The sequence below is a fragment of the Cetorhinus maximus genome, chromosome 27 (assembly GCF_964194155.1).
Source record: "Cetorhinus maximus chromosome 27, sCetMax3.hap1.1, whole genome shotgun sequence".
Classification (NCBI taxonomy): domain Eukaryota; kingdom Metazoa; phylum Chordata; class Chondrichthyes; order Lamniformes; family Cetorhinidae; genus Cetorhinus; species Cetorhinus maximus.
Window position 1 is genome coordinate 10,034,011 of NC_135905.1, and position 22,579 is coordinate 10,056,589.

The 22,579-nt window shown below is 44.9% G+C and overlaps 1 protein-coding gene across 1 annotated transcript in view; it reads right to left on the bottom strand.

Annotated features, from left to right (window-relative positions):
• Positions 1–5,243: 5,243 nt before the first annotated feature.
• LOC144668552 (microsomal triglyceride transfer protein large subunit-like) overlaps positions 5,244–22,579 on the bottom strand; it is a 96,388-nt gene continuing 79,052 nt past the window's right edge. Inside the window, exons 12-18 of the mRNA XM_078530695.1 lie at positions 19,084–19,298; positions 15,673–15,770; positions 15,420–15,541; positions 13,156–13,386; positions 10,957–11,081; positions 8,154–8,324; positions 5,244–5,723 (exon numbers count right to left, since the gene is read on the bottom strand). Coding sequence (XP_078386821.1) covers positions 5,576–5,723; positions 8,154–8,324; positions 10,957–11,081; positions 13,156–13,386; positions 15,420–15,541; positions 15,673–15,770; positions 19,084–19,298 — 1,110 coding nt within the window. The 3' untranslated portion in view covers positions 5,244–5,575. The remainder of the gene's footprint in view (positions 5,724–8,153; positions 8,325–10,956; positions 11,082–13,155; positions 13,387–15,419; positions 15,542–15,672; positions 15,771–19,083; positions 19,299–22,579) is intronic.

Here is a 22,579-nt window from a genome sequence, read left to right on the forward strand (position 1 = left end):
AGTGTTACTTTATTATGAGGGGGAAAGGTTTGCTTTCTATTTTCTCTGCCTCCATGAAGCATTTGGAAGCCAGTCTAAGGAACGCAGGGATTGACAGAAAAAAAAAACAGAACCAAAGTCCCTCTCAAGTTCACCGTCAACCACCCCGGTGATCACATGATACAATAACGGAATCGTTGAATAATTGTAACAATCCATTGCAGTGTTCGATGGTTTCCAATTGCTCTGTGTTTGATTATGTGCGTCTGTTGACTGATCTATGCTCACTGAACTTGATTAGTTGAGCCTGGATGTGGACTCCGAGAAAAGTAAACCAACTGCAGAAAGAGCTGGAAGCCAGAGCGCTGAAGAATTGAGTAGACATTTTATCACTGAGTCTACAACAGACCCAGCCAAGAAGCAAGGATAACTCCAGTGAATGAATGCTCTCGAGAACCATAATCCTTCTCAAAAATGTGACATTTAACAAACATGATGATGTCTCAAATTACTCATAAAGTGCATCCCAAAGTGTTATTTTCGGGAAGAAGTCCATCTTAGTTCATCTAAATCTGTTTTATCACAATTCACTATTTTTGCGCACCCACCTTCAGCAGTAAGTAGGCTGAGGTTAGTTATAGGATCATTTAGATATATAGGCTACGTCAGAGCATGAATCTGGTTCATTGCCCTCCAACGTACGGATTCTCAACATGTCACCTGATGTTTTTCAACAGCTATGTAACCTCACAACAGTGCCCATCTACTTTCACCCCAACAATGTTCCCTGAGCGCCCCCCCAACTTGAGGAGAGGACTGACACCAGCCATTCCCATCTCCCTAGCGAGACAGTAAACAACAGCACAACGTTGGTGGCATTTCTATGCTGGGAGGCAACAATGATCAGGAATTAGGGCAAGGCCACCAGCTTCCTGGTTGCATTGCCCTACAGTATCCTGTGTGAGGAGGCAACCCTGTATCATGTAGACCTTCCATGGGGTAAAACCACTGGGTTATCTTCAAAACAGAAACTCGATCAAACGCACTGAATCCTTTAACAAGTAGAGTCCCAACTAGGGAATGACCCACAGCGAGAGGGCCTTCAGGGCTGTCACTTAGTTACCTGCTGCTAGAGTGGGGGAGGGGCATTTTTCACCTAACCGGTTAGTGTTGCCAACCCTCCGGGACTGACCTGAACTCTCCAGGAATTTAACCTTGATCTCCAGAGCATCGTCGTGAACAGCTCCAGGAAGATCAATCGTTAAGGGCTTTTACCCGGTATCTTACCGGTGTCAAGTTGGCCCCCTGCTGAGTCCAGAGGCTAGCAGCTGCTTGGAGGCAGCCTCTCCGCAGCAGGCCAGAGGGCCTTTGCTGCCTCCTTTCACTGGCCCAATGAACGAGCTCCAGGGGTAAGAAGCCTCGCCTCCATTTTGAGGCGCACTGGTGATCCCCTACCTCTGCTTTAGCAACACTCGCCCGTCCTGGTGGGGTTGCCAGGCAGGCGGTGCTGCAGGCCCTTCTTTCGGGCCTCCTCACTGGGGAACCTGGCTGACCTCCCTGATTGGGCGGTGAATGTGGAGGCCGCCTCTTAATTGGCCACCCGCCCCAAGATTCCTCATCGGCAGCCTCTGACCCCATGTGGGGTCGCGAGCTGGAAATGGTCCTGACCCCAGATGATGGACAATGGTGGTAAGATTCTGCCCAAAAGAGTCTGTTCTGTTTTCAGTAGGTAAATTCCCAAAAGTGGGAAGGAGGGTGGACGATGGTGGAAGTGTGGGGGAGGGGCAGCTCAAGCCGGGAGATCATGTGATGAAAATTCCAGAGTTGACAACCCAAGTACTTCTATAAAGAAAAAAAATTTAAACTGCGACAAAATATTAACTTCATACAGACAGTGCTCAATTCAGTTAGACATATAACAAAATAGGATGATTGTAAACAATGCTGACTGCAATTAGGTTAACTCCAGATTTATAAAAATTAAATTTACATTCAAAAAATGCTTGAAGTATTTCAGGGCCTGAAATTTAGGCCCCTGGTTGAGTTCAAAGTTCAAAGCCACAGTAGTACTTCACTTGTTGGTTATACATTGATATTGAACTGGTGCCCAACTGACAATACCCTGGGGAAACCCGCCACCAATTAATTTATTCAAAATAAAGCATGGCTTGCCATTATCCAGGGAGCATGGGGAGTGAATTTGATCGTGGATTAGCTGCTGTCATACGTCTCCCCTCCGTTATCTTACCCTTTGAAGTCAGTTCTCACTGCGGGCCAAGATTCAAACTGCAGCCTGTGCTGAGCTCATGGGTTTCAGCATTGGTCAAAGGGTCCGCCGGACCCACTGTGTCACAGTTCACTCAGGGAAATTTCAAAGTTTGCGGACGATACGAAAATTGGAAGCATCGTAAACTGTGAGGTGGATAGTCAAAGGACATAGACAAGCAGGTAGAATGGGGCAACAGTTGGCAGATTTTTTTTTAAAAAATTCATTCATGGGATGTGGGCATCGCTGGCTAGGCCAGCATTTAGTGCCCATCCCTAATTGCCCAGAGGGCATTTTAAGAGTCAACCACGTTGCTGTGGGTCTGGAGTCATGTGTAGGCCAGATCAGGTAAGGACGGCAGATTTCCTTCCCTAAAAGGGCATTAGTGAACCAGATGAGTCCTTAACAACAATCCACAATGGTTTCATGGTCATCATCAGAGTTCTAAATTTCAGATTTTTATTGAATTCTAATTTCACCATCTGCTGTGGTGGGATTCGAACTCAGGTCTCCAGAATACCTGCCAGTCCAGTAACAATACAACTAGGCCGCCGCCTCCCCCACGATTAAGGTCAATGCGGAAAAATGAGAAGTGATTCATTTTAGTAGGAAGAGACAATATAAAATAAAGGGCACAATTCTAAAGGGGATGCAGCAACAGAGGGGCCTGGGTGTGTATATGTACTTAAGTCATTGAAGGTGGCAGGACAGGTTGAGAGAGTGGTTAATAAAGCATACAGAATCCTGGGCTTTATTAATAGGCACACAGAGTACAAGAGCAAGGAGGTTATGTTGAACTTGTGTGGGACACCAGTTTGGCTTCTACTGGAGTATTGTGTCCAGTTGAGGGTGCCGCACTTTAGAGAGCATGTGAAGGTGTTAGAGAAGGTGGAGGAAAGATTTGTGAGAATGGTTCCAGGAATGAGGAATGTTAGTTATTAAAGATAGTTTGGAGAAGTTAGGACTGTTCTCCTTGGAGGAGAGAAGGCTGAGAGGAGATTTGACAGAGATTTTCAAAATCAAGAGGGGCCTGGACAGAATAGATAGGGCGAAGCTGTTCCCGCTCATGCAAGGATCGAGAACCAGAGGGCACAGATTTAAAGGAATTAGTAAAAGCAGCAAAAGTGACATGAGGAAAAGGCTTTTTCACGTAGCGAGTGGTTAGGTTCTGGAATGCATTGCCCGAGAATATGGTGGAGGCAGGTTCAAGTGAAACAGTCAAAAGGGAATTAGACTGTATCTGAAAAGGGAGAATGTGCAAGGTTACAGGGAGAAGTTGGAGGGCTGGCGCTGAGGGAAATGCTCATTCGGAGAGCTAGTGCAGATACGATGGGCTGAACGGCCTCCTTTTGTGCTGTAACAGTTCTGTGATTTTGCGAGTGTGAGTTCTATGCATGTTGTAGTCTGGAGCTATGGACAGTGATGGTAAAGGCTTCAATCTTGTTCCCATCACATGGCTGATGAGGAATCTCTCCCGCTTTTCCCGCCTGGTGTAGTGTTGGAAGGATTTGCAGGTTGATGTTCAACCTGTTTGGCTGCATTATGAACAAACCTGGGTCGGGACAGGTAAATTGGCCAGGATTCCGGCTCCCGAATGCTCTATGGGCACCCCTTCCTGGAGAATCGTCACTTGCCGATCTTGGACAAGGACATGATGGATTGGGATCAGCCTCTCGCCCCATTAAACAAACTGCTCACACTCACAGCCTGGACTCCACACATTAAGAGAGGTCCTCTTGTGGAGAGATTGGGGGAGCATCAGTTTTCAGAGGAGGTAAACAAAATGGGGGCGGGGGGGGGCTACAAATCAGAGGAGAGAAACAACAAAAAAATTGCATTTATATAGCACCTTAAACACAGTAAACTATTCCAAGGTGCTTCAGACAAAAAAAAAGACACTGAGCCTCACAAGGAGACATTAGCACAGGTGACCAAAAGCTTGGTCAAAAGGGTAGGTTTTAGGGAGCACCTTAACAGGGGTGAGAGAGGTAAAGGAGAGGTTTCCAGGCAGCGAATCTGAGAGCCTAGGGCCTAGATGGCAAAAGGCACGGCCGCCAATGGTGGGTTGAAGGGAGCGGAGAATGCACAAGGGGTCAGAGCTGAGCGGTTGTAGAGTTCTCAGACTCTGGTAGGATTCAGAAGCTTATAAAGAGAGAGAGAGAGAGAGGGAATAAGACCACGGAGAGTTAAATAGCAGCAGTGACTGTCAGGAGTTGACAGCACAATTTTGTTTTCGAAATATTGGCAGCTTCTATCCAAATAAACAGTGAGCAAATCCTTCACAAGTTAACGAGTGAAGCCCACCGACAGAGCGGGTCTTGTCTATTCTGAACGCATTAAATTCACCCTCTGCAAATGAGAACCAAATCAAGCGATTATTTTTTGGTGGAGGAGGGCCGGGGGGGTGGGTGTGTGTGTGTGTGTTTGGGGGGGGGGGGGGGGGGGAGTGTGTGTGTGTGTGTGTGGGAGGGGGTGTGTGTGTGTGCGCGTGTGGGAGGGGGTGTGTGTGTGGGAGGGGGTGTGTGTGTGTGTGTGGGGGGGGGGGTGTGTGTGGGAGGGGGTGTGTGTGTGTGTGTGTGGGGGGGGGGTGTGTGTGTGTGTGTGGTTGGGGGGGGTGGGGGGGGTGTGTGTGTGTGTGGGGGGGGGGGGTGGGGGGTGGGGTGCGTGTGTGTGTGTGGGTGGGGGAGTGTGTGTGTGCACTTGGAGAGTTCCGCTATCTCACGGAGAAGCGTTTCACCTCAAACCGTCCACCTGCAACCCTCCCGGCCTCTGAACGGCTCACCAGAAACAGGCAGGCAAGTCAAAGCCCATTGTTCTGACCTTGCCTTTGGCGAAGACACGGGAACTGATAAAGCGATTAAAGTGGGAAGGCAGAAAAACTGGGTAAAAGGTAAAACTAAAACACCAAAGCACAGCTTAGGGAGTGGGAGACAGTTACATGAAACACTCCACAACCAGCTTTGCAAGATTAACCAGCACGTGGCATACCGCAGATCTGAATAAGTGGCTTTTAACGCCACAGTACTTTGATTGCTCCAGGAGACACGCTGCCACGTCCTACGGCTTTCACTGATTTTCACATTGGCGTTTTTCCTTTTAAGTTGCTTTACGAATATCACCAATTGAAGGATCGCGTCTGCAAGAGAACGAATTAACTCTAAATTTGCCTGGCAACAGAGGCTGGGAATTTCCTCGGAGTCACGGGTAAATGGAATTTTTTTTACACTGCACCTCCAGCAAAGTGACAGCAGAAGGCAGCTCCGGGCCCAGCTAATTATGCACTTGGACTGGGCGCTCAGTGTCGGACAAGGTCACTGCCACCTCTGAAGCCTATGCTCTCTCGGAGAGCAGCTTCTTACACATTTCTGAGTTGGCATGATGCAGCGGTAGTTCTGTGTCCTGAACTCTCAGCGTTCTCTTCTTCCCAACGGTAAACGGTACCCCTTTTTCCAAAGACTCGTAGATTGTCACCGTCTCTCTGAAAACAAAAGGGAAAGAGACAACTGTAAGCCTCAACTCTATTTATAATCAGTGATGAAGAGCAACTTTCAAAATGGTGGAGATAACTGAACACAAAATATCCAAATCTCCTAAAAGGGCAAATTAGATTTATATCGCCTGTAGGGCCCTAGACAGCAATTAGTTAGAGGGGAGAGTGCATGCACCTCCGAGTCAGAGGGTTGTGGGTTCAAGCCCCACTTGAGCCCATAATCCGAGCTGATGCTTCAGCGTTGTACTGTGGGAGTGTCGCACTGCTGAGGGATGCCTACGCAGCTGAATATAAAAGGTTGAAGGGCCGGGGAGTTCTCCTGGCCAACATTTATCTCTCAAACAACACCCACCAAAAACAGGCTGAATAGTCAATTATCTCATTTGCTGTTTGCGAGATATTTCTGTGGGTGTACTGGTAGTTGCATTGAAGACAGTTCAGAGGAGGTTCACTAGATTGATTCCAGAGATGTGGGGCTTGTCTTATGAGGAGAGGTTGAGCAGTTTAGGCCTATACTCCCTAGAATTTAGAAGGATGAGAGGAGATCTAATTGAGGTATATAAGATGCTAAAGGGGAAAAACAAAGTAGACGTGGAGCGGATGTTTCCCCTTCTGGGGCATTCTAGAATGAGAGGCCACGGTTTTAGTCTAAGGGGTGGTAGATTTAAATCAGAGATGAGGAGGAATTACTTTTCTCAAAGGATCGTGAATCTGTGGAATTCACTACCTCAGAGTACAGTGGATGCCGGGACGCTGAATAAATTTAAGGAGGAGATGGACAGATTTTTAATTAGTAACGGGTTGAAAAGTTATGGGGAGAGGGCGGGAAATTGGAGTTGAGACCAAAATGAGATTAGCCATGATGGTATTGAATGGCGGGGCAGGCTCGAGGGGCTGAATTGCCAACTCCTGCTCCTAGTTCTGATGTTTCTATGTTTCCCTACATTGGTACATATTTAAAAAAAATTAATCATTGGCTGCGAAACCCTGGTTGTGCCTGAAAAAAAAGTTAACAGGACGAGCTTTAAAGCAAAATGTAACAGGGTAAAAATGAATGCAAGGTGAACTCTTGGATTTTATTAACGTGTCTGTTTACAAGGAAGAGAAATCTGACAAAATATTGATAGAGGCGGAGATAGTGGGGGAAATGGATACGGTGAAAATTGAGAGGGAGGTCCTAAAAAGGCTGGCTACGCTAAGGGTAGATAAGTCACCTGGTCCAGATGGCTTGCACCCCAGGTTGCTAAAGGAAGTAGGGGCGGAGATAGCGGAAGGGCTTGCCATAATCTTCCAATTTTCCCTAGATACAGGGGAGGTGCCAGAGGATTGGAGTGTTAAATGTGACCCCCCTTATTCAAGAAAGGGTGTAAGGACAGTCCTAGCAACTACAGGTTAGTTAGTTTAACACCCGCAGTGGATAAAGTTTTAGGAACAATAATAAGGGGAAAAAAAATCAACAGGCACATGGTGAGGTTTGAGTTAATTAGGGAAATTTGTAAAAGGCTGATTGGGACACTTGCCTTTATCAATCGAGGCATAGATTACAAAAGTAGGGAGGTTATGTTGGAGTTGTATGGAACCTTGGTGAGGCCACAGCTGGAGTAATGTGTGCAGAGCCCCAATTAAAGTAGTCAGTTCTGGTCACCACGTTTGTGAAAGTCCTTGAGATGGTGCAGAGGAGATGGTCCCAGGGATTGGGGAGGGAGGTAGGGGGGCGTTAGTTACAAGGTTAGGTCGGAATAGCTGAGGTTGTTTATCACAGGAGCAGAAATTGAGGGAAAATTCGATAGAGGAGTACGAGATTATGACAGGCTCAGATAAGATAGACAACGAGAAACTGCTCCCATTAGCTAATGGTACAAGACTAGGTTCACAGATTTCAGGTTATGGGCAAGAGATGCAGGGGGAATATGAGGAAGAGCTTTTTTATGCAGTGAGCAGAAATGATCAATGATTTCAAAAGGAAATGGATGGGCACTTGAAGGAAATAAAATTGCGGGGCCCCGGGAATCGAGTGGGGTTGGGGGGCGGGGGGTAGGATTGACTGGGTTGCTCCATGGAGAGCCAGCACAGACTCAATGGGCCGAGTGACCTCTTCCTTAACCAGGGTTTGCTCATTGTGCCCTCCGCAAGGTGAATCCCCACCCGCTGCTGGGTTAATACTAGCGGCAGCGGGATGAGGCATTAATTGCCCACTTAAGGGGCCTCAATTGGTGGCGGGGTGGGGGGAGGCTAACCACGAGCCTTCCTGCCACAGGCTTAATCGGAGTGGGGGGGGCAGGAAGGTGGCGGGATCCCCGCCCGACACCCTCCCGCCCAAGTAAATGTCCCCCTCGCCAAACTCACCATGGGTGAGAGTGTTAACACCTGCCCTACGAATGCGGCAAAGATAGAAGGTTGACACTTGACCTGCTTTACCTGTATGGGAACAGCTTTTTTAGCAGCTGGAGGCAGGTCAGAATCGGGGAATCCAAAAAGTTAACAGAGCTGACAAACTCCAACGAAGCTGCCGCCTCAGAACTGCTGTTCACTCCCGCGTGAGCAAAGGGGGTGTCCACATTGATTACAGAATTAATCACCAGCGTCCCTCTGCAGATCAATGGAAAAAGTATGACAATTATATACTGGCATTTAACAAGGCTCTAAACAAGCAAACGGGCAACAGATCTATATTTGCCAGTGCTTGCAAGTTACTCTTTCACCCTTCCAGAATGGACCAGGCAGGTTTTGCAAATCATACAAACTCTACTAAATTGCCAGAGTTTGACAGATAGGGGTCCTCACAGCTCAGAATGTGGCTCAATGGCAAATGTTGCTTGTTAGCACGTTTGCATTAAGTGTCTGGGGTCGTGTTGCTGCATTAAAAGGTTCAGTGTAAATGTGAGCTATTGCTGTTCTCACTGTGTGCCAAACTCTCGCCTGGTCACGGAAAGGACGAGAGAGTTCCCATAGCAGAGCAACAAACTGCAATTTGCTGTTAATTAAGTCTTGCCATGGCCCCCCCCCACCCCCATTCAGCTGAGAAGTATATAAATAAAACATTTATCCCTCAACCAGCATCACTAAAGCATTACTTCATGCCTGGTCATGGGATCTTGCAGCGCGCACACACGGGTTGCCGTGTTTAGGAACATAAAAAAATAGAAGCAGGAATAGGCCATTCGGCCCCTCTAGCCTGCTCCGCCATTCAATACGACCGTGGCCGATCTTCTTCCTCAATCCCACTTTCTCACCCAATGCCCATAATCCTTGATTTCCCGACAGACCGAAAGTCTGTCTATCTCAGTCTATTCAGCGATGAAGCAACCCTCTGGGATAGACACAGTGGTTGGAATTTTATGGCTCCATCGCCGGTGGGGGCTGGGTCGATAAATGATGCGAACCGTTCAAAACTCCACTGACTTAGGCAAGACCGGACGACCTCGTCGGTGGGAGGGGCCATAAAAGTCCACCCTGTGTGTGTGTGTGTGTGTGTGTGTGTGAGACTAATTCAATTGAACTGAAGACAGTCAGACTGCAAGGTTTAAATCATCAAAGGGCTACAGTAAAAGAAGGCATCTTTGAAGTGGAGATGGACAAGCTAAGAGGGGATACCAGTAGATACAACATGAATAGGAATTTGCATTAGGAGATAAATGAGGAGTTGAATTTTCAGCTGTTGAATTTCAAAGGGAAATAAAAGGAAGTTTTACAATTGGCAAAGATCAGAAATGAATAAAGCAAAGTTAAGTTTATTTTTTTCTGAAAGTAGGTAGCAATAAAAGACAACATGAAAGATTTTTATATTCTGGGAAAGGCAACTTCCAAAGAAAGTTAAGAACAATGAGTTTAAAGATGAAAGGGGAAAAGCGTATTTAAGGGAAGGTTGAAAGCTGTATGAGGTGTGTGGCCCATGTGATCTTGAAGAGTGTGCATTGCGAGGACAGACTGGTGAAATAAGCAGCCTCTAGCCACCCCAGAGAAGTGTTTGCTTGTTCTAGAAAGCAAGGTTTTGTTACAAGACTTGGATTTCCACTGCCGAGCGAGAGGGAGAGAGAAGCCTGTGAAATATCTCCCCTATAACAACAGTGGGTTTTTTTTTATAGGTTAAGAATCCATAGGGAATGTTGCTTGGAAAAGGCAGAAGTAGAAGTATTTTGGAAAATGTTGTAAGACTGAATTTAACTGTGTAACTGTAACCTTGTGTGTTTAAGTTTTCTTTTCTTTTGTTAGTAAACATTTTAATTTAATATTTAAAATCTCCAAAAGTGGCCTGGCAATTACCACCTGCCCCATCATAACATCAGTCACTGAATAGAAATGTGCTATTTGCAAAATGGCAATGGAAATAGGGGACTTCAGAATCCTGCTTCACAGAGGCCTCTAGTGGCCAAAGCCTACAACCCCACTGTGACAGCTGACATTGAAAAAATGAACGTCTCAACATGGCGCGATCACACCTCATGTGTGAGCCTAGATTGTCAGTATTAATTGACTATTGGGAGGGGGCAGAAGGTGAGGCAATTAAATCAATCAAATGGAAATGGGTGAATTCTATGAAGGGCAGGCAATCCACTCTGCCGGATTATCAGATGGTAGAGACCAAAATCTACTTCTCAATGAACAGGTATAGAAATGAATAAATCCAGGTGTCTAAAGCATAAAGTTCGGGCAAAACTGGAATTGTGACAATAAGAACTTGCCTTTAATAAGTCCCAAGAGACTTCACTGGGATGTTTTATCATCCAAAAGTTGGTGCCAAGCCACATAAGGAAACATTAGAACAGGTGGCCAACAATTTGGTCAAAGAGGTAGTTTTTAAGGAAGGCCTTAGTGGAAGAGAGAGAGGTGGACTGGTGTGGGGAAGGAATTGTGGACAATATCCGTGGTCTTATGGCTTTTCATTCCCGATACTTGCTCAAGCTCACCTTCACTAGAAATGACTAAACTACAGGCACTCTTAGCTCATTAGACATTTACTAACAGCTTGATGGAAATACCAAGAGTTCACTTGTAACTCATTGGAGCTGAGCCATTGGTTGTGATAGCGCTGATTGTCCAAAATTGTGGACCTGGAGCACTGAACTTAGTCAAAGACAAAGTAACTGATGGAATTGAATAGCTTAACTGATGCGGCAGAGTTTAATAATTAAGTTATGAATTATGCCAATACCACTTTCATAGAAAAACACAACGCAATGTTGGATACCTCGGCTGACATCAATCCATTTTATTTACATACCTATTTCTAATGTTGGTTTTGGATCTTTGACTCCACAAGCTGAGCTCAATGCTGCCTGAAATGTCAATTCCAAGCCCCCCTTGGAATTCAGTGTCTGCTTGAAGCCCAGACTGTAGTAAGATTGCCTGCAGGAGAGAGGAAATTGAACACACTGGATCTGTGCATCAATAGCAAGTGTTTTCAATCTGTGCTGAGTGAACTGAGAAAATAATGTGTTATCTCTTGTTATTTGCAATGTGGTTTTAAATTCCCTAAGCTTCCTGAATAGGAACAGATTAATCTGAAATGACAGCAGGTGAACATTGACTCCTGCAATCTTCTTATTTTCAAACTGGTTTTAATTTCACATCTTGCCCCTTGTTTTTGATCCATTTCCTATATTTCCTGTCTTTCTTCACATTTCACTGTCCCTCAGCTAGCTATACACCCTTAGCTGTCCATTACTTGACTGAGATGATTGTAATGTCATTCTATTCATGGTTCCTCTCCGTTTCCCACCTGCTAATTCTGATTATTTTAATATCCCTGTCCGCCTCTTATTTTCTCAGTTTTGGATAGGCGTCTGCACTCAAAGCATAAATCTGTCTTTTCTCTCAACACATACGGACCAACCTGCTGTGTTTCTAACATTTTCTCTTTTTGTTTTTCAATCCATCTACTTGAATTCCATAAATTTGTATTGCCAATAGAAAATAATCACGTGATTCGCCATGGTTGACCACACACTATATTACCATACTTTCTGGGAAAAATTGCAAATTGACTCAATGCCTAATATTGGGCTTCCTGCACATTACCCAGGCTTCTATTTCACTGCAGTAATGAGGGATTGCTACACCGTTAGATGTGCCATCTCTCACGTGTGATGTCCATCTGCTCAGGTGGGTGTAGAAGATCCTGTAGACTGCTAGAAAAGGAGCAAGGAGTTCTTCCAGTGTCTCAGCTAATATTCCTCCCTAAAACAATGCCACTGAAACCATTCATTTATTTCCTGTTAATGTCTTGTCAATTACCTTTTTAAGGTTTGTTAATGTCATGTCAATTACATTGTTAAGGTTAAAAGCAACAGGTTATAGGTGTTAATTGTCTTTCAGCACATATAAATAGGTGACAACTGGGACACTGGGCTGAGTGGGAGGAGAGACTGAACAAGTCAATAAACTCTCTTAATAAGGAAAAACTCTGTGTCTTGGTTTTGGCTTTATCAGTTAGCTTGGATCCTGTTAACGGGGCCTTGCTGTGCACAGATTGGTTCCTATATTTGCTTACAAAACAGTGACTGTATTTCAATATTAATGTGCTAAAGTGCTTCATAAATAAAAACTCTTCCTTTCCAACAACTTACAATGGTTCCACCCAGAATAACTAAAAGGCATTAATTATTCAAAACAAGGAGATAAAGTAAAACCTGGATAAGGAAACTTGCAAAAGTGTATATCAAAATATCTGAAATTAAATTGCCACAATATTCTCACACTGGATGTCATTAATGTTGTACATATTGTATAACATGTATAAAATCTATATTTCAGTGCTTAAATACAATTGTTCATTGCCATGGTTTTGTTATTGTCTTGGCTTCACTGAAGGTTGTAACATACCACTGCTATGTTCAAATATCATTATCAATGCCAACTTGCAGGAACTGTTGAAGTAATAATTCTGACTGCAATCATCTTATTTGGTTGTTGCTATTGACTACTGTAGATCAATGGAGATGTTTGTTATGACATGTTTAAGAAAAGAAAGTCTTGCATTTACTGAGTGCTTTTTTTAAGACTGCCAGGTGCCTCAAAGTGCTTTACAGCCAATGAAATACTTTTTTGAAGTGTAGTCATTGTTATAATGTAAGAAACGCAGCAGCCAATTTGCACACAGTAAGCTCCAACAAACAGCAATGCGATGGTGACCAGATAATTTGTTTTTCTGGTGTTGATTGAGGGATAAATATTGGCCAGGACACCAAGGATAAATCCTCTGCTCTTTTTTACATCCACCCAAACAGACACCTCCAACAATGCTGCACTCCCTGAGTACTGCACTGGAGTCTCAGTGTGGATTTTTGTGCTCAAATCCTGGAGTGAGACTTGAACCCAGGGCCCTGTGAATCAGAGGCAGGAGTGCTACAAACTGAACCGTGGCTGACTGTAGTTTGCATCAATCTGTTTGTAATAAAGAGGTTGTGTTGAACTTCATTACCTGTAGATGGTCAATAAGTAAGATGGATCCTTTTATTATGCTTATAGGCTCTTCAGTGATGGACCAGATCTTTTCCATTAAGTCAATATATCCTTGGAAAAACACAACAGGAGGGAGCTGGACATCGAAGAGGATCACCGACATGCCAGCCATGGCCTCATTGTCATCACCCTCAGCTTCCTTTGAGCTTTCTCCGAAAAATGAGTCTAGGCCTTGGGCTTCGATTGTTACCTGTTCCCAATATGAAGAGGTGTATGTGATTAGTAACAGTGACAATAAGGAGAGGAATGGCTGTACCACATCAAATCAGAGCTGGAACTAGATCAAGTTCCAGGAAAGCCAGCCCACAGCGTAGGAAAACATGCTAAACACTTAATATGAAAATGTTGCGTGTACTATGTGAAATTGTCAGGCTACTCTAGCTTATATAGAATCTATACAGCGGAAACTTATTGTGTCACCAGAATAACGATGGTTCCGTCAATGGATGTCAAACTTTTGTTTTATGTAGGGGTTTTTCTTCGTTTGCTCTTGGTGTTGATGGCACTAGCCAACCATTGAGATGGTGGTGGTGCAGCCTGCTCTCTCAACGGGCTCATTGCGACGATGGTGCAGGTAAAGAAGTAGCAACTCTCTTGGCGTTCTCCCAATCAGCTGCTGTAATTTCAGTGGAAGATTATCAGAAATCCCGCGTGGGCAGAGTTCCTGCTAAGGCTACAGCAGGAAACCCCTAACGAGAATAACAAGATTTTGACAATGCGCAAGTGAAGAATTATGTTCACGTGCTGGGCAGCTGCAATGTTGACAGTAAATCATTTAAAACAAAGAGAAGATCCCTTGCGGAAAAACTCCAACAGAAACTTCCAAAATGTAAATAAAATGCAAACATACAGAAAATAGAGAAGAAATTTGAGAGGAAGTTTTACGGTCCCAATAACCTCAATGTTTAAGTAACTATATTTGTTTTGACATCTGAGCACATGAGGCACCAAGTGTTGCTATAGTTACAGCCATATAACGCACTCCTAGCCATGAGTTATCCATGCACCTTGTGAGACAAGAGCAACCTCTCCTAGAAAACCAAGCTGTGAGCCTACCAAGCCTACGGCCTCAGTGCACCCCTATACGATGGCGAGAGTCGCACAACATGTGCTGGGCAGGAGAAACAACTTCTGCCTTCGCTGATTCAGACGTATCCTTGGCATTTCTTGGCAGGACAAGTCACTGGCTCAGAGGTCCTGCAGCCTGCTAATTCCATCAGCATACATTCATTGCTAAGCCAACGAGGTCTGCATCGGCTTGGCCATACTCATCAGATGGATGAGGGCCATGTACCCAAAGACCCTCCGCACTGGCCGCTGGGTCACGCCCTGCCAGGCACCCATACCGCTTCGACAAGGCAACTTGCAGGTCAGATAGGACGTTGGCACTAACGACTGGGAGATAGTCGCCAACGGCCATGTCCCCTGGAGGCTGACTGTTTGAAAGGGCATTAGAAGAGGTGAGGGGAAATGGAGAGCTCAGCTGGCTGAGAAAAGGGCCCGGACAAAACAGTGGCCAGCGAATTATGCACCTCCTCGGCCACTGCCTTCCACTGCAGTAAAAGCAGCAGACAGTGCCATGCCAGGGTAAAGGGGGGGGTCTCCTGAAGCATGCCAGGCAATGCCTAACACAGAGATAAAAGCAAAGATACAATGCCTAACACAGAGATAAAAGCAAAAATACAATGCCTAACACAGAGTTGGCCACCGTGGTGCAAGCCATTGTGAGCCTTCCATCTCATAAGACAAAGTGCATTAACCCTACAAGCCTGGCAGTGCAAATATAAGGATAATCAACAGAATAAAATGCCATAAACGTGTGCTCCCTCCTTTTGTACCTCTCACCACACTTAATGACAGTGACAGTTTATTGGCTCCAATTTCAACCCCCTTTTTCTTTAAACTGATGGATGTGCCGTTGGAATCAGTGAGTTGTATCATCGTCCACAGGGTACAAGAGATGGGGCCGTTAGCATCAATGCAGCTGATGTTAAACGCACTTGCATGTATGTAATATGATTCACAACCTGGAGTCGATCCTCAATGAGGTTATTAAACCCTCAGGTGCTCCAAAGTGAAAACATTTCCCTCCTCCTTACTGAAGTCAATATTTTGGTTATGGGATTTGGTAAATTGGACACTAACACAATTATAACCTTTAAACAATAGTCAATCCACAAGCTTTGATGTGAAGTTGAGCAGATTGAAAACAAAAGAACACACCTGACTTGCACGAAGCTTACTTTCCCTGGTGGATACGAAGATATCCGAGTAACTCTGTTTTAAAATTCCATTGTCTGCAAAGAGTAATTCCAGGTTGTACAAGGACACCGTGTCTGTGGTAACTTGCAAAGAAAGAAATTAAATTGAAACAGATTTCTTTAAACAAGTAATTACTGAAATTATATTTTATGCAATCTGATAGCTCCATTTTAAATGTTAACGGTGATTGATTTGCAGGTTAAATTCCTTTTACCTGCTAAATAACCCGAAGAGGAAGATGAACTCCCAGCTCTGGATAGTCGATTGTAATTATATATCATTGGGTCTTTCAGTACTTTGCGAATTACTTTGCTGCAATGATTAAAAGTAAAAGGATTTACGTAAGCGTTAAGAGGTTTCTCATACAATTCCCAGGAATAATTGGAAGCGTAACTATAGGGAACATAATTGCATACACCTCAACAACAATTTAGGATTAAGTAGTGCAGCACAAAACATTATTCTCCTAACTCCAGACCAATGACATGGAATTATCTTCCTATATGGTCTAAAGTGGCAGCCTCAGTACACTTCCTGCTGGTGAAAACCGACAGGAAGCACGTTTGGCAGCTTCACATAGATTCTACGAGATTGGCTAAGGTGGAGAGTAAACCTTTCACACTGCTTCAAAAGTGTTTATTCTAAGCTGGAGTCTGTGACTACTTGTTGGGCTAAAGTAGTGGAGACATTTTAACCATCGAATCCTGATAGATGGGCCTCACACAATCTAGAGAACAGGCAAATGCAAACTCACTGACATCGCCCTATCAATGCCGACAAAGGCCCATTTGTTAGGAGCTGCCCAATCTGCTGTGGGTACTGCCACCGCTTTCCTGGACCATCTAAACGCAGTTCCACAAATCAGTCCCTTTAGGTTATGAGGTAAATCAAGGCCGTGATGCAAAAAATGCTGTTGCAGAGAGCTGACCCAGAGCCACACCTGAGGAAACCACTTCCTTTTCTTCCCAGGCCTACTACATGTGGCTGGAATAAGAAGAAATTCTACGACGATGAGACGTTTTATACGATGATGTGTCGCTGTTGTAGCTTCAGTGGTGTAAGAGCTGACTTCTGCATTGCCTGCATTTTCCAAGTTGGCTCACACAGGACTGTGTAAACATGAGGCAGCCGTGCACAGAGCAGGCCATCATATATCTGTGCCATTTCGCCAAACTTACAATATAACCTGCTGCCTGCTCCATCATTTCATCCAGTCTGCAGCCCAATAATTATGAGGAATTAAGGGCATGTAAGTATCAATCAGGAATTAGCAACAGTCCAGTAACATAGGTTAACTGCTAATGCCTTCCAAGGAGTGTCACAGTTGCAACTACTTCTTAAAGGGGCAGATAATTTCTACTAAGTCATGGTGCCCAAACCCATTATGTCCCAACCTATTCATGCTCGCCTCCTCATCTATTGTGTCAGCTGTGGCTCAGTTCATAGCACCCTCGCCTTTGAATCAGAGGGTTGTGGGTTCATGTCCCACTCCCGGAAACCAAGAACTGTGATTGTACTCGAAAGGGTTGCAATCTGTGACTGTTGATAACTCGAAAGAGTTCCTCATCTATTGTTATCTTGTGCTGTGTTCCTGTTATTTTAAGCAATGACAAATAAATACTCAGCCGAATGTTCAAATCAAGTAAATAGAATGTGCTTCCTCTCTATTGCCGTTGTCAGTAACTTGTTTTGACTTCTTGGTGTTTTACTTCACGTGTGCAATACTCAGCCTCCTCATTGATTCCTTTGAGGGAAGAGTTAAGTATTTGGGTACTGGAAATGCAATGCTGTACTGGCTAACTGGCCGTCCATAGTCATGTGACTCTGCCTCTGGGGGCAGATATCTTAAGGTCAGTTCAAAAAAGGCTCTCACTGAGTACACACTGAAGCGGTACGGCTGTCCTTATACGTGAAACAGTAAGGGTACTTCCTTGATTGCAGTGTTTTGCTGACCCTAGACCTTGTGGATATACATTTCCAGCTCCTGAATGTGCACCAGTGGTGGCCCACTGGCGGTGTCTGTTTTGAGTGACCTCCTCCAACATATGTAGCAGCAAATGCCATTAGGGGTGTATCAACATCAATTGCTTTAGGTGTGTGCTCCCTCTCTGCCTGAATCAAGAATAGTCAGCATCTCATGAATAGTCTATATTTGAAGTTTAGTCAGTAATCGCACAACAGCTTGCTGAGTGATCAACCAGCTTTTGTCTTTCTCACTCAGTTCTGGTCTCCATGAGTGCAAAAAAACCAGATTTACAATAATGGTTACAGAGCCAAGGCTGCACTTAACAGGAAAGACTGTTCAAGGCTGGGGCTTTTTTCCTCTGGAAAAGAGAAGGGCTGTTTGGAGACTAAGGTTTTTTTAAAATTTTTAAGGGATTTGATGGGGTCGATTGGGGGGGTGTGGGGAATTCCAAAATTCGTGGCCATAAATGTAGAGGAGAGTCACCAATAAATCCAACTGGAAATTCGGGAGAATCATCTTTACCTAGGGTGTGGTGAGATTATGGAATTCGCTGCCATGTGGAGTAGTTACATATGAACATGCGAATTAGGAGCAGGAATAGGCCACTCGGCCCCTCGAGCCTGCTCCACCTTTCAATAAGATCATGGCTGATCTGAGTATGGCCTCAACTTCACATTCTGCCTACCCCCAATGAACTTTGACTCCCTTGTTAGTCAAGAATCTATCTGCCTCTGTCTTAAAAATATTCAACCGCCCTACCTTACTAGTATTTCGAAAGGAAAAGGGTAAGTAAAGTGAATGTTGGTCCTCCAGAGAGTGAGAATGGGGAATTAATAATAGAACGTAAGGAAATGGTGGATGAATTTAGCAGATATTCCGCATCTGTCTTCACTGTAGAGGATGCAAATAACATCCCAGAAATAATTGTGAATCTGGAGGTGAAAGGGAGGGAGGAACTTAAATGAATTAAAATCATCAGGGAAAGGGTACTGAGAAAATTATTAGAATTAAAAGCTGACAAGTCTCCAGGTCCTGATGGACTTCATCCTACAGTCTTAAAATAAGCGGCTGCTAAAATAGTAGATGCATTGGTTTTAATTTTACAAAATTCCCTAAATTTTGGAAATGTCCCATCGGATTGGAGAATAGCAAATGTGACCCTTCTCTTCAAGGATGGAGACAGAAAGCAGGAAAGCGGGTCAGTTAGCTTAACGTGTGTCATAGGGAAATTGCTGGAATCTATTACTAAGTAGGTTATATTCACCTCCTTGAGATGAAGCTAGGTAAATACATGAGGAAGAAAGAAATGGTCGGATATTCTGTGGGGCGAGACAAAGTTGGGTTGGAGGAGGCTTGTGTGGAGCATGAACACTGGCGTAGACCAATTGGACTGAATAAGCTTTTTCTATGCTGGAAATTCTATGTTAGGTGTTTAACTGGGTCCTAAATTCAGCTCACAAGTTGCTTTAGTGGGTTTTGTGCTGCCCTATTGTCAATAATATTGTTAATAATAATCCCACTGCTTGGGAGGAACTTTCCACATTTTAGCTCACACTCTGACACTACACTAGCAGAGGGATCTTTCTCTAAAAGCTCGTATTAGTCTATGACTGTTGCAAAGAACATGCATCTCTAAGTTATCATTAACTCTGCTCTCACCTGGCTGGATGATAATCAGAGTGCAGAATTCTCTGCAGTTTTTCTGCGATATATTTAGATAGTTCAGATTCTATTTCTCCAACAGACAGCAAGATGTTTTTCAATTCCATTTCTGTAGGATGGTTATTTACAATCACATCGAATGCAGCCAGTTGCACAGTTACTCCATAGAGCTTTCTGCTCTGGTGAAAAATCCTGTTCATCTGCTTCTTCACCTAATTGTGAATAAGTAAAATCTTTATACATGCAACACAAAGTAAGCCACTGACTTTTACAGTTCCTTATTCAGTGGTGACACTTGTTTAGTATAAGGGTGTTTGGCTTTTTGCCCTCAAGTGCCTCCCCTCTCCGCTCCGCCACAACCAATTTGGCTCTCAAAGCCCAGGCTACCTTTATCCCATTTCTTCTCACTTGTTAGTTTGTTCGTGTATGACTTTTCATGCTCCAAGTTTCGGAGAGGGCTGATTTCAGCACTTTAGCCTCAATGGCGGATAGACTGCCAACTCGAATTGGAATCTATGTAAATGAGTGGAGAGTGAATGTAAACTTTATAGGTGTGACTCAGCACTCCCAGAGGGAAGCACTCCAAGGTGGGAGCGCACATCCGGTCTCCGGTGTGTCCCACCTGTAGGTTCAATTGGGAAATCGTGTGCTGCACCTGTCCAAATTTAGATTCACTCTCACTATGGGTGACACTCACTGCAGGTGACGTTCCCTGTGGATGATACTCCCTGAGTGACGCTCCCTGTGAGTGACATTCCCAGCGGGCGAGGCTCCCTGTGAGTGACGTTATGTGCGGGCGAGGCTCCCTGTGGGTGACCCTCCCTGAGTGGCACTCCCTGTGGGTGATGTTATCTGGGCACAGCTCCCTGCCAGAGGTACAGAGTCAGAAAGTTAGTTTTTAATATGTGGCCCCTCTAAACTTTGATGCAAGGGGCATCAGTTCATCATCACGCCACATTCGCAATGGATAAGAATGCAGCACTAGACATTCCCACCCACTTTGAGATGACTGCACTGCACTCACCAAAGGTTTACGGAGGGAACTCCAGAGTTTAGGTAGGTAATGAAGGCCTGGCTGCAAATGGTGGAGAAAACTGGAGACGGGCATGAGACCTGAAGTGGAGAAATGCAGAGATCTTGGGGGTGCTTCCTTCAACAGCCTGGGATACAATCCATCTGGCCCTGGTTATTTATCCACCTTCAAGGATGCCAGTCCCTCCAGCACTTCCTCTCTCACTATGCTTATTGCATCTGATATTTCACACTCCTCTTTAACTAGAATGTTTGCATCATTCCTTGCCTTAGTGATGGCAGAGACAAAGTACTCATTGAGAACCCTGCCCACATCTTCTGTATCGACCCACAAGTTACCATGTACATCTCTGATTGGCCCTACCTTTTCCTTAGTTATTCTCTTGCTCTTAATGTACTGGTGAAACACCTTAGGATTTTCTTTGATTTTACCTGCCAATGTTTTTATGGTATCCTCTCTTTGCTTTCCTAATTACCATTTTTACTTCACCCCTGTACTTTCTATACTCCTCAAGGCTTTCTACAGAATCACTCAATTAATTAGAAACCAGCCTTGTGGACTCCACCTACAACGTTGGGCAGCAAAATATTCGGTAAATTTGTGGGTTTTGTCTTGGGATATCCTGTGCTTCCATCCTTTTTGTCTCAGATATAACCAATTATAATACAATGAAGCCTTTTCCAGAATTGGCACCTCAAAAAAAGGGCGGAAAACCATTTTTGAGCCATTGGGTTTCATCTTGCCTGCCATTAATAGTTTCAAAATGGAGTCAGTTGCCTTCCCGCCCTGTTGCCACCAGCCATGTTGGCGGCTCTCATTTTGAAAGGGGCCTACCATCGGGTGTCCAGAGCACCTGCCTGTTTCGGGCAATGGTCCGCTCTTCATGTGGGTCCTTTTGCCATTTTATGTCAGAACTGGTCAGTGCATTGCATTGCACAGCAATTCCATGGGTGATGGAAGCCTGACAAAGAGAGTGTTGAATTATTTTCAAAGATCCTGTAGGAGCAGATGTTCCCTTCCAGGGCTCACTAAAAGAATCTGGACCACCACCTACCATGACCATGTACAGCTCCCTCTCCGACAATTAACCTTGTCTGCAGCCAACCCGGCTCAACTTTGAGGCTTCAGCAAAAACAACAAATGATATTTATATCGCGCCTATAACGCAACAGAGGCACTTCACAGGAGTGATACCAAACAAAGTTTGACAACAAAAACAAAAATACCTGGAAAAACTCAGCAGGTCTGGCAGCATCTGCGGAGAGGAACACAGTTAACGTTTCGAGTCCGAATGACCCTTCAACAGAACTAAGTAAAATTAGAAGAGAGGTGAAATATAAGCTGGTTTAAGGGGGGGTGGGACAAGTAGAGCTGGATAGAGGGCCAGTGATAGGTGGAGATAACCAAAAGATGTCACAGACAAAAGGCCAAAGAGGTGTTGAAGGTGGTGATATTATCTAAGGAATGTGCTAATTAAGAGTAGAAAGCAGGACGAGCAAGGTACAGATAGCTCTAGTGGGGGTGGGGTGGGGTGAAGGAATCAAAATAGGCTAAAAGGTAGAGATAAAACAATGGATGGAAACACATTTAAAAATAATGGAAATAGGTGGGAAAAGAAAAATCTATATAAATTATTGGAAAAAAAGGTGGGGGGGGGATTGGAAAGGAGGTGGAGATGGAGGAGAGAGTTCATGATCTAAAATTGTTGAATTCAATATTCAGTCCGGAAGGCTGTAAAGTGCCTAGTCGGAAGATGAGGTGCTGTTCCTCCAGTTTGCGTTGAGCTTCACTGGAACAATGTAGCAGGCCAAGGACGGACATGTGGGCATGAGAGCAGGGTGGAGTGTTGAAATGGCAAGCGACAGGGAGGTCTGGGTAATACTTGCGGACAGACCGAAGGTGTTCTGCAAAGCGGTCACCCAGTCTGCGTTTGGTCTCCCCAATGTAGAGGAAACCACATTGGGAGCAACGAATGCAGTAGACTAAATTGAGGGAAGTGCAAGTGAAATGCTGCTTCACTTGAAAGGAGTGTTTGGGCCCTTGGACGGTGAGGAGAGGGGAAGTAAAGGGGCAGGTGTTGCATCTTCTGCGGTTGCATGGGAAGGTGCCGTGGGAGCGGGTTGAGGTGTAGGGGGTGATGGAGGAGTGGACCAGGGTGTCCCGGAGGGAACGATCCCTGCGTAATGCCACTGGGATGGGCGAAGAGAAGATGTGTTTGGTGGTGGCATCATGCTGGAGTTGGCGGAAATGGCGGAGGATGATCCTTTGAATGCGGAGGCTGGTGGGGTGGTAAGTGAGGACAAGGGGGACCCTATCATGTTTCTGGGAGGGAGAGGAAGGCGTGAGGGCGGATGAGCGGGAGATGGGCCGGACACGGTTGAGGACCCTGTCAACCACCGTGGGTGGAAAACCTCGGTTAAGGAAGAAGGAGGACATGTCAGAGGAACTGTTTTTGAAAGT